Source organism: Podarcis filfolensis, assembly GCF_964270895.1.
Source record: "Podarcis filfolensis genome assembly, chromosome: 15".
Taxonomy (NCBI): domain Eukaryota; kingdom Metazoa; phylum Chordata; class Lepidosauria; order Squamata; family Lacertidae; genus Podarcis; species Podarcis filfolensis.
In genome coordinates this window covers 15,471,644-15,485,292 of record NC_139618.1, presented here as the reverse complement: position 1 = coordinate 15,485,292, position 13,649 = coordinate 15,471,644, and the positions used below count along the sequence as shown (strand labels likewise).

The 13,649-nt window shown below is 49.3% G+C and overlaps 1 protein-coding gene across 1 annotated transcript in view; it reads left to right on the top strand.

Annotated features, from left to right (window-relative positions):
• MLXIPL (MLX interacting protein like) overlaps nucleotides 1-13,649 on the top strand; it is a 45,495-nt gene that overhangs the window by 29,631 nt on the left and 2,215 nt on the right. The window contains exons 8-16 of the mRNA XM_083588167.1: nucleotides 3,103-3,284; nucleotides 4,398-4,962; nucleotides 6,259-6,332; nucleotides 6,739-6,904; nucleotides 8,659-8,765; nucleotides 10,202-10,321; nucleotides 11,291-11,418; nucleotides 11,992-12,115; nucleotides 13,412-13,541. Coding sequence (XP_083444293.1) covers nucleotides 3,103-3,284; nucleotides 4,398-4,962; nucleotides 6,259-6,332; nucleotides 6,739-6,904; nucleotides 8,659-8,765; nucleotides 10,202-10,321; nucleotides 11,291-11,418; nucleotides 11,992-12,115; nucleotides 13,412-13,541 — 1,596 coding nt within the window. The remainder of the gene's footprint in view (nucleotides 1-3,102; nucleotides 3,285-4,397; nucleotides 4,963-6,258; nucleotides 6,333-6,738; nucleotides 6,905-8,658; nucleotides 8,766-10,201; nucleotides 10,322-11,290; nucleotides 11,419-11,991; nucleotides 12,116-13,411; nucleotides 13,542-13,649) is intronic.

Here is a 13,649-nt window from a genome sequence, read left to right as displayed (position 1 = left end):
TAAGCGCTTTTGAGCATGCTTTCCCCTAATTTACACTTTTGAAGCATTTTTTTTAAAAAAATGTTGGTTGGAGACCTGCATTGCAGAATTCAAAGGTGTGCACATTTCAAAAGGCAGCTGGTTCAGAAAGTACAAATTAGGTAACTTGGTGCTAGGATGTGACCTGAACTCATGGCCTCCCCATCACTAGCTGGGGAAGGATATAGCTCAATTCATACCCCCGCCCCAATGAAGCCAAGCTGCCTGCCTGAATTCATGGGGAAGAGGCCTCACTCAGTGGCACAGAGCACCTGCTTCGCAAACAGAAGAAGACCCCTGTGACCACATCTGGAATAGTGTGTGTTCTGGTTCTGGTTGCTTCACCTCAAAAAGTACACAGCAGAGTTGGAAAATGTTGATAAAAGGGCTTCCAGAATGATCATGAGGAAAGGTTGCCACGTTTGGGACGTTTTAGCTTAGAGAAAAGGTGAGTACAATGGTACCTCTGGTTACAGACGCTTCAGGTTACAGACTCCGCTAACCCAGAAATAGTACCTCGGGTTAAGAACTTTGCTTCAGAATGAGAACAGAAATCGTGCGGCGGCAGCGGGAGGCCCCATTAGTTAAAGTGGTGCTTCAGGTTAAGAACAGTTTCAGGTTAAGAATGGACCTCCGGAACAAATTAAGTTCTCAACCCGAGGTACCACTGTAAGAGACAACACGATAGAAGTTTACAAAATTATGCACGGCAGGGAGAAAAAAGAGAGAGAGAAGTTTTTCTCTCTAGAACTTAAGGACAAGCGATGAAGCTGAACGTTGGAAGATTCAGAACGGATAGAAGAAAATAATTTTCCATGCAGAGCAGAGTTAAACTGTGGAACTCCCTGCCACAGGAGGCGATGTTAGCTCCCAAGCTAGATGGCTTTGAAAGGGGATTAGACAAATTCATGGAGGTGAGGGCTATTGATGGTTACTGGCCAGGATGGCTATGCTCTGCCTGCCCAGTTTGAGGCATCAATGCTTCTGAGTACCAATTGCTAGAACCCTTGTGCTCAGGTCCTGCTTCTGGGGACCACTGTGAGAACAGGAGGCTGGACTAGGTGGTCCATTGGCCTGAATCAGCAGGGATATTCATACATTCTTATGTCAATCCCCTGCAACTCTCCTTCAAAGATCAAGTACCATGTCCCCCTGTCTGGAGGCAGTGATTTCTGTCCCATAGCGTGTTAATCACAACCAGCACTGTTTGCATTCCACTGCAATTCAGCTTTTGCTAAAACCTACATTAATTTGTTTCCCTATCTGCAGGGGTTGAAATTAGCATGATTAATTTCCATGGAACGGCGTCATAACAATGCAGAAAACGACATTACTGATTTACTTTACATTTGTGCACTGGGGGGAAAAGAATCAACAATAGTGAATACTGCTTTTACAATATTGCATGGTTTCTCTTCCTGACCTCAGACAAATTTTCAGATTGCAGCAATTTTCACTCCTCTTTGTGTTTCCAGGAGAATTCTCTGACATTGCTAACAGAATAGCAGAATAGAATTGTAGAGTTGGAAGGGGCACAAAGGATTATGCAGTCCAGCCCCCTGCAAGTGACAAGAAAGTTCTTTCTCTCCCCGACACCCCAGAGGGATGCTGTGAGATTGGGCTAGATCAGGGATGATGAACCTGTGGCCCTCTAGAGATGCAGTTGGACTCCAACTCCCATCATCCTTGAACACTGAATCCTGCTGGAGCTGACCCCTGACCTCTGCAGCCTCAGGCTCTCGTGCAAGGCAGAAGGCGATTGCATTGCATGTTTGGGGTGGTTCGACTTGCAAATGTGGCAACGCCGTGCCCCCCGCCCTGCTGCGGTCAGGGCCCCGGAAGGTGTCGGGTGCGGTTTGAGTGACCCGTGGGCGGCCCTGACATGGGCTTGCCTGCCCATGCAGCAAAAATGCTCGTGTTTCACAACTGCAGACACTCCTGCTGCTGCTGCTTGAAAATACAGCCGGTCCAAACTGGTAGTTGGCCAGGTGAGAGGATGAAGGCAGCATGGGTGGCAGCAACAGGAGGAGGCCCCCCTCGCAGGGCTGGCGCAAGCAGGAGCACAGTTTCCCCCACCCAAAACTTTGGGCTAACACTGGGGTACCCTAAGGAAACTCCCTGGTTGTCCTTAATTTACACAAAATTCACCTGTTCCTTTACATGCAGCAAGGAGTCTGGCAGGTTGGAGGGGGTGAATTAAATCTCTGGTTTTCTTTCTTTGGAAGCCCCCCCCCCGCCCCATTCATTTAGTTAAGAGAGAAAAAATTGTGCATCTCATAAAAAGTATCTAAAGGGAAGAGCTCATATGACATTTTAAAAATAATATGGCATGATTTTATTTATTATACAAATATTGAGGCACATGATTGTTCAGCACTATTTGTATATGCAAATATCTGGCTCAATTAAGACTATATAGAATCTTTATTCTCAGTAATGGTGAAACTCACAGGACGATAATCCCTTTATTTTTATAAATCTGTATTAACTGCAGGGGGAATCTTTGTATGAGTTAATCCTTTAGTATCCCTTTGGTGCTGTGCTGAATCCTTGTATTTCTGTCCATTCAGGCTGTGACACTTTATGGTTTAGTCTTCTGATGCTTTCTTTTCTTTCTTTTCGTTATGTTTGCACTTTTTTTTTTGTTAACGATTTAAAAAAAAAAAAAAAGAAAATTGATCATCATCACGGCTTAAGAATAAACATCATGGCCTTCCTTGATATTTGTCCCCCTCCTGCCTGAAAGGTTTCCAGGGGACATGGAGATGGCATAGATGCCTTTGGGAAACCCATAAGCAAGATCTGAGCACAAAAGCACTTTCCCCTCCTATGGTGTCCAGCAACTGGTGTTCAGCAGCATTTCCTGCCTCCAGCTGTGGAGGCAACACACAGACCTTGTGGCTAGTAGCCCTAGTAGCCCTCTCCTCCAGGAATTTGTCTCCATGAATTGAGCCTCTCCATGCAAATACATTAAAATGTCATTTGTTGGAATTGGCGTGGTTTCATCACGTTGCAAAATATGGCATGTTTGGTGCAGCCATTTGCCTGGCCTGCTCTGACCTTTCTTTCTCATCCCCTGCCCAGATTTCTTTTCCAGCCCTCGGCCGCTGCCAGCTCAGATGTCCCTGAACTATCAGGACCAGCCCTGTTTTGCATCAGAGACCCTCTTCGGGACCACCGGCACCACCCTGCTCTCTAGCCCTGCAGACACCTTACTTTCCCCAGGCCCTGCCGCTTCTCCCGTCCTGCCCAGTCCTCGGCACCAGGTGCGAAAGCTCTGCTTGCCCTCAGTCTTACCAGCTGATGGCTCTGCCCTAGGCTCTGCCATTTTGCTCTCTTGTCCTACAATTCCTGCCCCGGTCAGAGGCTTAGCTTGAGCAAAGGTTCCTGGGTGATGAAGCCCTCTTGCTGGTATGGGTTATCTGTGCATGTGCAGAGTGACTTTGGTAATTTGTATGGGTTGTTGTTGTGTATGGACTCCTGGGATGGACAGGTGGTCTGGCTTCCTTCAGGAGGCTGAGCTATTTGCTGTCCAGTCAGATGGTGCTGAGTCCCACCCAACCAGTTTTGGCCCTGCTATAAACAGGCTGACGGAGTTGTCCCACCTCATGGTGAAACGGCAAGATTTGGCCTTTATTTATATTGTTACATGCCACCCAAATCTCTGAGCAGTGAGAGACTTCAGGGGTTCCAGGCACTCATCCAGAGTTCAGTTTCCTCTGAAGGTCAGCAGAGATTGAAGTTTTATTTACACATATAGAACCTGAACCTAGGCTGCAGGGGCTCACAGCATTAACCCCACAACAGATCTTGTTTTTCCAATAATTTCCGCTTTGGATCCAGAACAGAGCAAGCTGGTCTCTGTGTCTCTGGCTTCCAGCCAGCTTCCAGCTCAGCTCAAACGGACTTCTGTTGTTCTTGCTCTCCTACCTAGCAGGTGGGGAGTCCCACCCATTTGGGCCACATCACACATCAACATCTCTGGTTGTGCTATTCATTGTGCTTAACTAGTCAGCCACAACCACTGACCAAACAAAAAATATTGGTTTGGCAAGCTTGCTCTCACACCATGTCCCCCAGAGATACAGGTCCCTAAGAACAGGAAGGAAGTCAGGGCATCATCCAGACTGACCCCCACCTCAAATTCATAACATTAATTTCCTGCCGTTTTCAATGGTTTGAGTTTTCTCCGCAAGGCACCTTAATATCCCAGGGCCCCCCTAATCTGCTGTGTTTTTTCGGTTTGCAAACTTCTAGTCCGCAGCATTGCAAAAAGAAGCTTGACAACAGATGCTGAATGACTCTCCTGCAGTTTCTTTTGAGAGTGAGCAAATTGCACCCTCCTCCTTCTGTTCCCTCCCTTTTCTGTCTCCCCACAGCCAGCCAGCGAGTGCCCTGCTCACCTCGGTTCGCCTGGCGCCTTCCTCAACCATGACCTCCTGTCGGCTGCGCCCTCCTCAACACCCCCCAGCAGCCTCGGCCCCGACCTAAAGCAGAAGTCCGTGTTCCCATATACGTACCCTGGCAAATGGCTCAGCCTAGACCCCTATGGGCCCTACTGCCCCACCCCAATGCCCAGTGCCCCTCTGCTGAGCCAGGAGCCAGGGCGCCCTCCTGCCCCCAACACCAAGTTCCACTACCCGCCCTCCCCACTCTACTCTGGACCCCCATCCCCATCGCTCTCCACTCCCTGCTTTTCCCAGAACATCCCAGGGTACAGCATGGACCTGTCCTCAGGGTACCACTCTCCTCTCAGCACCCCACAACTACACACTGGTGTGCAAAGTCCCCCCATATTTGCTGCTGGTAGGGGGCAGCCACAGTCGGGGAGCGACCGGCCCAGGGCGAAGGGGGCCAATGCCAAGACCAAGAGGCCCTCGAGAATCCCAGCACCTCCACTTGTGGCAATGCCCAATCCGTGTCTGACACAGCTGCTGATCTCAGGTAGGGGGAAAGCCGGATTTCTTTTCCAGGGGTCCCTTCTGCTCTTTAACGTGCACAGAGCTCAGGGCTGCAATGTTTGACTGACTGCTTGGTTAAAGCAGCAGCTCTCTCACGTTTTTTGGGTCACTGCCCCCTTGATTCCGTCAACTCCTTCCCAGTTCCCCCTACCCTATAAAAAGCCTTACATAGAATAGCGGGTTGCCCGAATCACTAAGGAAGAGAGTGACACAATCAAATTCAACACAGTAACAATTAATTGCACGTCTACTCAGAATCCAGCTCAAACTGTTTAGTTTGATTAAATCAGCCCAGTGGATGAACTTGATCCAGTGATACCTGCTTTTCAAAACCTGAAAGTCATTTATACTTCCAGCCCCCGGCTGCCCGCTTGCCTCTTAGCACCCACCTAGCTCTTAGTTCCCACTGCCTTAGCTCCCGCTGCTCCCTAGGAGGCAGTACCACCCACCTTGGGAACCACTAGGCTAAATTCTGATTGACCAAAAAAAGTATTCCAGTTAATCAAGGATATGCCCACAGATATAATAAAAAGGTAAGTGTGTCATCAAGCTGCAGTTTGCTTGGCCAAAGACAGGTGGCGCTGCAAACTACAGCACAGTGAGAAATAATGGGTGGTGGTCTAGGCACGAGCTGCAGAGGGACAGCTGGAAGAGGCTGTACAAGCCCCCCCCCCCCCCGCAGCCCCTCCCAGCCCCCAGTCTGGCTGGTACCACTATCAACCTCGTTCTTCCTCACAGGCCAGCTTCGGAATCCACTGCTTCTGCCCTTCTTAGGTTCTTAGGTAAAGGTAAAGGGACCCCTGACCATTAGGTCCAGTCGTGACCGACTCGGGTTGCGGCGCTCATCTCGCTTTATTGGCTGAGGGAGCCAGCGTACAGCTTCCGGGTCATGTGGCCAGCATGACTAAGCCGCTTCTGGCGAACCAGAGCAGCACACAGAAATGCCGTTTACCTTCCTGCCAGAGTGGTACCTATTTATCTACTTGCACTTTTGATGTGCTTTTGAACTGCTAGGTTGGCAGGAGCAGGGACTGAGCAAAGGGAGCTCACCCCGTCGTGGGGATTCGAACCACCGACCTTCTGATTGGCAAGTCCTAGGCCCTGTGGTTTAATCCACAGTGCCACCCGCATCCCTTAGGTTCTTAGATATGCACTAGAAAACCTGTTCTGCATACCTTAAGGCACAGGGAGGCAGAATTCTCAGGGGGTGGAGGTTGGGGAGGATGGCCACAGTCCCCCAACTAGTTGGCTTCAACACATTTTCCCTTCCTTCTTGCAGCTAAACCAGAGCCAACTCAAGAGGCTTTGCCTGGTCCTAGCTACACCGTTGCTCCTCCGGTGCCTGAACCTCTGGTAGGAGTCAACTGTTGATAGCAGGGGTCCGCATTTCCTTTCTGGGTTCCAAACTGGCTTCGGGGTGGGAAGGGATGTGTCTGTGACCCCACTGAATCAGGCCAAGGGTGCATCTAGTTCTGCATGCTGCCTCCAACAGTCGGGGCTGGGAAGCTCATACGCAAAGCGGAATGACGATAGCCATCCTGTTGACTGATCCTGGAATTTGGTGTTCAGAGGTATACTCTCCCTGAACCTGGAAGCTCCATTCCTTGCTGCTAGGAGGGCTATGAACTGACAGAGCCTCCCTCCACATGCTCCTGTCATTTATGCCGCTGGCCACAACATCCTGTGGCGGTGAGTTCCACAGGCACCCTTGCCACCGAGCCGGTGCCTTCTAACCGTTTCTTTCTGTCCTCCTTTGTAGCAAAATGCCTTTGGCGAGGAGCCGGCCAACTTCCTGCCCAGAATGACCCAGCTCAGCCCTCGGCTGTCCCCCGCCTCCAGCCCCTCGCAGTCCGGCCCGGCCGCGCTGCCATCGGGACCCCTGCTCGTCCCCAAGACAGAACGGCTCTCCCCCACCCCTGCCTGTGGTGAGTGGCACAGAACTGGCAGCCCCCCCGCCCCAGCACAGCCCTCCAGCTCTATTGACTTCTGGTTATACGTCTGTCTGGTGTGTAAAGGGTCTATTCTGTAGCAAGTCAGCAAAAGGGGCCAATTTTGAAGTGTGTGGGGACTCCTCATGGCCCTCGCTGTGGCCTGTGGAGAGTCCCTAGCCATGCCCCCAAAGAAGGATCCCAAAATGCAGGCAGTTGTGTTGACCTGCATATACTGGTGCCTCCCCCCCCAACCTTTGAGACCCTCCAGGGGGTTCCTGTGTTTTCCTTGGGTTCAGTTTCCCTGGAATGAAAGTCACTGGAGACTGTGATGTCTTTGGGATACAGAAGTGCTTCCCAAACTTTCTGGAGCCACCGCCCCCTTGGTTCCATAAACTCACCCCCAGGGCCCCCTACCCTATAAACAGCTTTATGCAGAATAGCAGTTTGAGGAAGTTAGTAACACAATCACATTCAGCCAAGAATATTGCATGAGAAATATTGCTGCGCCTTCTTACTAACAAATGCAGTGCTTTTTTTCGGGGGGGGGGGATGACACAGGGGTACGCATACCCCTAACCATTTTGTAAATCTGTGTACTTTTGTCCATTTACTGTATTTATTTTCCCCGATTGGAACTATAAAATGGTGGTTTTCTTGAGTCAAAATGAGAGTACCCCTAAACATTTTTTTAGAAAAAAAAGCACTGAACAAATGTGTAAGGGTGAAGGAAATTTATAGCACGAAACATCCACCTTTACCCTCTTACCAGACATGCACAAACTTTTCCCTACCGCAGATGTACAGTGGCTGATTTATAAGGAAATCAATAGCTATTACCAGTGCTGTTTTTCTAGAAAAACTGGTGCCCAAACTCACCATGAATGCCTTGTTTTCTTTGAATGGCATTGGCACCCCCTGAGAGCCGCTGGAACTGAGTTCCAGCTGAATAAAAGCCCTGGCTATTACCAGTAATCTTGTGATCATAGGCGCCAACTCTATGGGACTGAGGACAGCTCAGTCCCTGTCCCCCCCAGTATGAGGGGACGGGGCTGAGCCCCCCAATCTTGAGGGGCTGGGTCCCACCGGACCTCCCTGTGGTAGCAGAGGGCCCTGTTGGGCCTATCCATGATGTTGGCAGGCCTCCCTGGGCCTCGCAGCCTCTTCCCAACAGGTATGATGTCACAGGTGTGTGTCGCATGTGTTATTTCATGTGCACGTGATGAGCTCCACCCCCTCCCCAGTGTCCTGTGGAACTTGGCTTGCGACAACTCATAAACAGAAACAAACATGTTCAAAGGAAATAGCTTTGGAAGAGCAGGAAAACATTAAATAGGAAGCAAGGAAGGTGTTTCGATCGAGGCTCTAGCCTGGTCAATCGTAAAGAAGCGGTCAGTGTGCTCAGAGGGGCCCAGATCCAGCGCCCCCCCTGCCCGGCCATCCCACTGCTCCCTTGGGGAATGACCGAGACATAGGGTTTTATTGACGACATATATATGACCTGAGCATGGAATGGAAGGCTTGGCAGCGCTGATATGCCAACACATCTTGCTTCCTCATTTATCAGTTCCTCTGATGCTCGGGGGAAAATGCCGTCCCTTCTGCTCTCAACCAAACGAAACACAAGCCCCATATCCCAGAGCTACGCTGCCTTTCTCCACTATGCTGTAGGTCAGTGGCGAAGGGGAAGCACTCTGTCCATGCTCAGATGTGATTGAGAACAGCAGAGTCTCTTTCTCCCCCCTCCTCAGGCAGTAACCGGAGGATGTCGGGGCAGGGATCCCCAGTGCTGCTGGTGGAGGGGATGATTTCACCCAGCCCCTACTCGTGCAGTAGGAACAAGACGGAGCCAAGCAAGGTAAGGGAGCGAAACAGAGGCGTCTGTGCATGCATTTGATGAAGAGCGCTTGCATCCCGTTGGACAGGTAGTGATCAAAGCAGAAAATGTGACAAGTCACTTCCCAATGAAAAGAGAGTCATTGTGGTGCAATGTTGGACTAGGGTCTGGGTTCAAATCCCCACTCGGCTATGAAATTCACTGGGTGACTCTGGGGGCCACCCACTGCCTCGCAGCCTAACCTACCTCACAAGGTGGTTGTGGGGATTAAATGAGGAAGAGGAGAGCTTGAGCTTCTTGGAGAAAATGGTTGGACATAAGTGCAAAAAATAAACAACAATAATACAAATGTACTCTTTGGTAGGAGTTTGGACTCTGTTTTGTGTTCCAAGGTTGGTCACCTGGATTAATTCCTCTCACCAGCCTTGTGGGAAGTATGGGAGCTGTAAGACATACTTCCTGGCTCCCTCATTCACATTCCCAATCCTCTCATTCAATGATATATATCTTTTCCAGATGGGTCAATTGCCTTCGGTATATGCACTTAATCTTCTGGACGTCCTTTGCTTGTTTCTTTTGTCTTCTTTTGTATCTGTTTCCTTTTTCATATTGCATTGCGATACTGAAAACCTTAGCGGAAGTTACTCCAAGAAAAACGGGGAGAAAGAAATGGAGTTGTTATTGTTATTATTCTGCCCATTATTCTGCTTTTTATTATCTTTTAATTTTCAAGCTCTGTTCTTAATGTTGTACACCACCCTGGGATCTTGTGATCAAGGGTTGTACATAAAGGGAAATTAATGATGATGATGATAATAATAATAATAATAATAATAATAATAATAATAATAATAATATTTCCCAGCCCTCCCTGGAGATACCATCAGGGATGAACCTAGGGCCTTTGCCAATGCACATTGAAGAAGAAGAAGAGTTTGGATTTGATATCCCGCCTTTCACTCCCTTTAAGGAGTCTCAAAGCGGCTAACATTCTCCTTTCCCTTCCTCCCCCACAACAAACACTCTGTGAGGTGAGTGGGGCTGAGAGACTTCAGAGAAGTGTGACTGGCCCAAGGTCACCCAGCAGCTGCATGTGGAGGAGCGGAGACGCGAACCTGGTTCCCCAGATTACAAGACTACCGCTCTTAACCACTACACCACACTGGCTCTCTTGAACCACATTGGCAATGCAGGTGTGCATTCTGTCCAACGCTCCTCTTAGATATTTACGTGGCATACCAAAATATGAACCATAGAGTTGGAAGTGACCCCATGGGCCATCTACTACAAGCTCCTGCAATGCAGGAATCGCAGCATAAGCATCCCTGGCAGATGGCCATCCAACCTCTGCTTAAAAACTTCTGAGGCGGGACTGTCCACCACCTTCCAAGACCGTCCAACAGGAGTGGCTTTCTGCACCCCACCCCGTCTAGCAACTGCCCTTCCATTTTCCACAGACCGAGAGCCGCCGGATCACCCACATCTCGGCTGAGCAGAAGCGCCGTTTCAACATCAAGCTGGGCTTTGACACCCTTCACAGTTTGGTCAGCACCCTGAGCTCCCAGCCCAGCCTCAAGGTGAGCGGCAAGGGGTTGGGGTGGGAACAGACAAACAGGACAGGGAAGGGCACCCTGAGGCTCGCAAGACCACAGGAAGCTACCTTATACAGAGTCAGGCCATTGGCTCATCTGGCTCTGTACTGTCGACACTGACTGGCAGCAGCTCTCTGAGGTTTCAGGCAGGAAATCTCTCCTCAAAGTGCCGGGCACTGAACCAGAGAATTTCTGCATGCCAGTCAGATGTCCAGCATTGAAATGGAGTCATTCTCTGTATTTTACTTACTTACTTACTTACTTACTTACTTACTTACTGTGGTACCTCGGGTTACATACGCTTCAGGTTACAGACGCTTCGGGTTACAGACTCTGCTAACCCAGAAATAGTACCTCGGGTTAAGAACTTTGCTTCAGGATGAGAACAGAAATCATGCTCCGGCGGTGCGGCGGCAGCAGGAGGCCCCATTAGCTAAAGTGGTGCTTCAGGTTAAGAACAGTTTCAGGTTAAGAACGGACCTCTGGAATGAATTAAGTACTTAACCCGAGGTACCACTGTATTTCATGAGATTTTTACACCACTTGGTTGCAAGAGAAACCATCCCAAAGCAGTTTACAGTGTACAGATAAAACAATGAAATTATCAAGGAAGACAACTTTCAACAGATAAAACCAACAGCAAACTCAAAACAGATTAAGCCACATTCTTGCTTAAACAAAAATGTCTTTAGCGGGCACCAAAAAGAGTACAGCGAAGGCGCCTGCCTGCCGTCAAGAGGCAGGGAGTTCCATAGTGTAGGTGCAGCCGCACTACAAGATCGATTTCTTACAAATGCGGAACTGGTGTTATGTGACACCTGTAATGGTGCAGCAGATGTGACATTGAATGGCTAGGGCTCTTGAAGCTCTCTCTGGCCTCTTGATGAACCCGGCCTCTCTAAGCCTACCCCGCTTTTTCCCTCCTGCCTCCCCACACCTGACGATGCTGTGCAGGTCAGCAAAGCCACCACCTTGCAGAAGACGGCTGAGTACATTGGGAAGCTGCAGCAAGAGCGAGCCGCCCTGCAGGATGAGGCCCAGCACCTGAGGGATCAGATCGATGAGCTGAACGCTGCCATCAAGTAGGACTCTATGTGGTTTTTTGGGGGAGGCACATCAGGAGGCACATCTCAGGGGTGGGGATCTCAATCTGGCCAACAGGCCAGTTCCTGACCTTCCCTGTTTGATGTGAGCCCTGTTTTGCCCTGTTTTCTGGTTCACATCGAACCATGCGGGCAAAGCCACAGCACTTTGTGAGTACTGGTGATTTATTTGTTTGTTTATTAAATATACTTGTATATTGCTTGCCGTAAAAACATATAACCAAGCGGTTTACAGCAATAAAGACATAAAAACCATACAAGGAAAGCATTGAAAAGTTAAAAAAACAGGCATCAGTTAACCATTGTGAAAAGATGTGTTTTTAATTGCCTGCGTAGGCCAGGCAGACTTAGAAAAGTTTACAGCAGGCATTTTAAGAGTTAGCACAGAAGGTGCCTGCTGAATCTAGTGGCAGAGAGTCCCACAGGACTGGGCTGACGACAATAAAGGCTCAAGCCTTGCCAATTTAGGAAAGACTAGCAATGCCCCTGCAGATTATCTCAGAGATTGTTTCCCCCGAAAGGAAAACTGTCTCCTTGTGGTTCCTTTTGCAGCTTGTGCCAGCAGCAGCTGCCTGCCACGGGGGTGCCCATCACCCGCCAGCGCTTCGACCAGATGCGGGACATGTTTGATGACTACGTCCGTTCTTGCACCTTGCAGAACTGGAAGTTCTGGGTTGTATCCTTTTTGGGAGGGGAGTGTGTGTGTGTGTGTGTGTGTGTGTCTGTGATCGCAACTGCTCTTCACAGTACTTGGTAAGGATTAATTGGAAATAGGCAACAGTGGAGGGGCAAGCAATAATTGAGATAAAAGTCGAGTAGCAGGCACCATGATAGAAGTTTATAAAATGATGCATGGCATAGAATCATGGGATTGTGGAGTTGGAAGGCACCTGAGGGTCATCTAGTCCAACCCCCTGGAATGCAGCAATTTCAACAAAAGCGTGCATGACAGATGGTCATTCAACGTCTGCTTAAAAACCTCCAAGGAAGTCTGCTCCACAGCTCTTACCATTAGAAAGTTCTTCCTAAGATTTAGTTGGAATCTTCTCTCTTGCAACTTGAATTCATTGGTTTGAGTCCTACGCTCCAGAGCGGGGGGGCGGGGGGCGGGGAGCTTTCTTCATCTTCCATGTGACAGCTTTTTAGATATTTGAAGTTGACTATCATACCTTCTCTCAGTCTCCTCTTATCCATGGAGAAAGTGGATAGAGAAAAATTCTTCTCTCTCTCTCAAAACACCAGAACTGGTGGACTTTCAATGAAGCTGCATGTTGGAAGGTTCAGGTCAGATAAAAGAAAGTACGTCCTCACATAATGCATAGTTAAAACTGTGGAACTCCCTCCCACCGGAGGCAGTGATGGACAACAACTTGGATGGCTATAAAAGAGGATTAGACAAATTCATGGAGGAGGAGAGGGCTATCGATGGCTACTAGCCATGGTGGCTCTGTTCTGGCTCCACATTCAGAGGCAGCAATGCTTCTGAATACTAATTCCTGGAAACTGCAGGGGAGGAGAGTGCCCTTGTGGTTGTGTCCTGCTTGCAGATTTCCCTTTGGGCCACTGTGAGAAGATGATGCTGGACTAGATGAGCCATTGGCCGGATCCAGCGGAGTATAACTATATTCTTATGTCCTTACATGGTTGTGGAAACTACCCAGGAGGTGGGGTGTGAAAGCAAGGAACCGCTATAACCCCATAAACATGGTATGTCAAATGCATGTTGCAGGCGACAGTAAAATCTAATCATTTGAGAATTCTGTTGTTCTGCTGATGCTTAGGTGAAAGTGGGTTTTAGCTCCAGGGAAAATGCTACCTGGGTGGTAGAAATGTCATGTGGTTCATAGCCCCCAAATTCAGCAACAGACAGTGAACAGGTCGGATTTTGAGACAGTGCAAATAAGAGAAGGTGGTAATGGTGGGGCAGCTCATCACACTCCCTTCTGGTCCTTAACAGCACCTCCTCTCTCAGTTCAGCATCATCATGAGGCCACTCTTTGAGTCCTTCAATGGGATGGTCTCCACAAGCAGCATGGAGACCCTCGGCCAGACGTCCCTGGCCTGGCTGGATCAGTACTGCTCTCTCCCAGCGCTGCGGCCCAGTGAGTAGCTTCTGTGACCCCCACTTCCTTCCCTCCAGGAGGGTGATGGCAGTTGGGTCTTTCAACACTGTCTCCATCTTCTTCCTAGTACAGCAAAGGTGTCCTGGA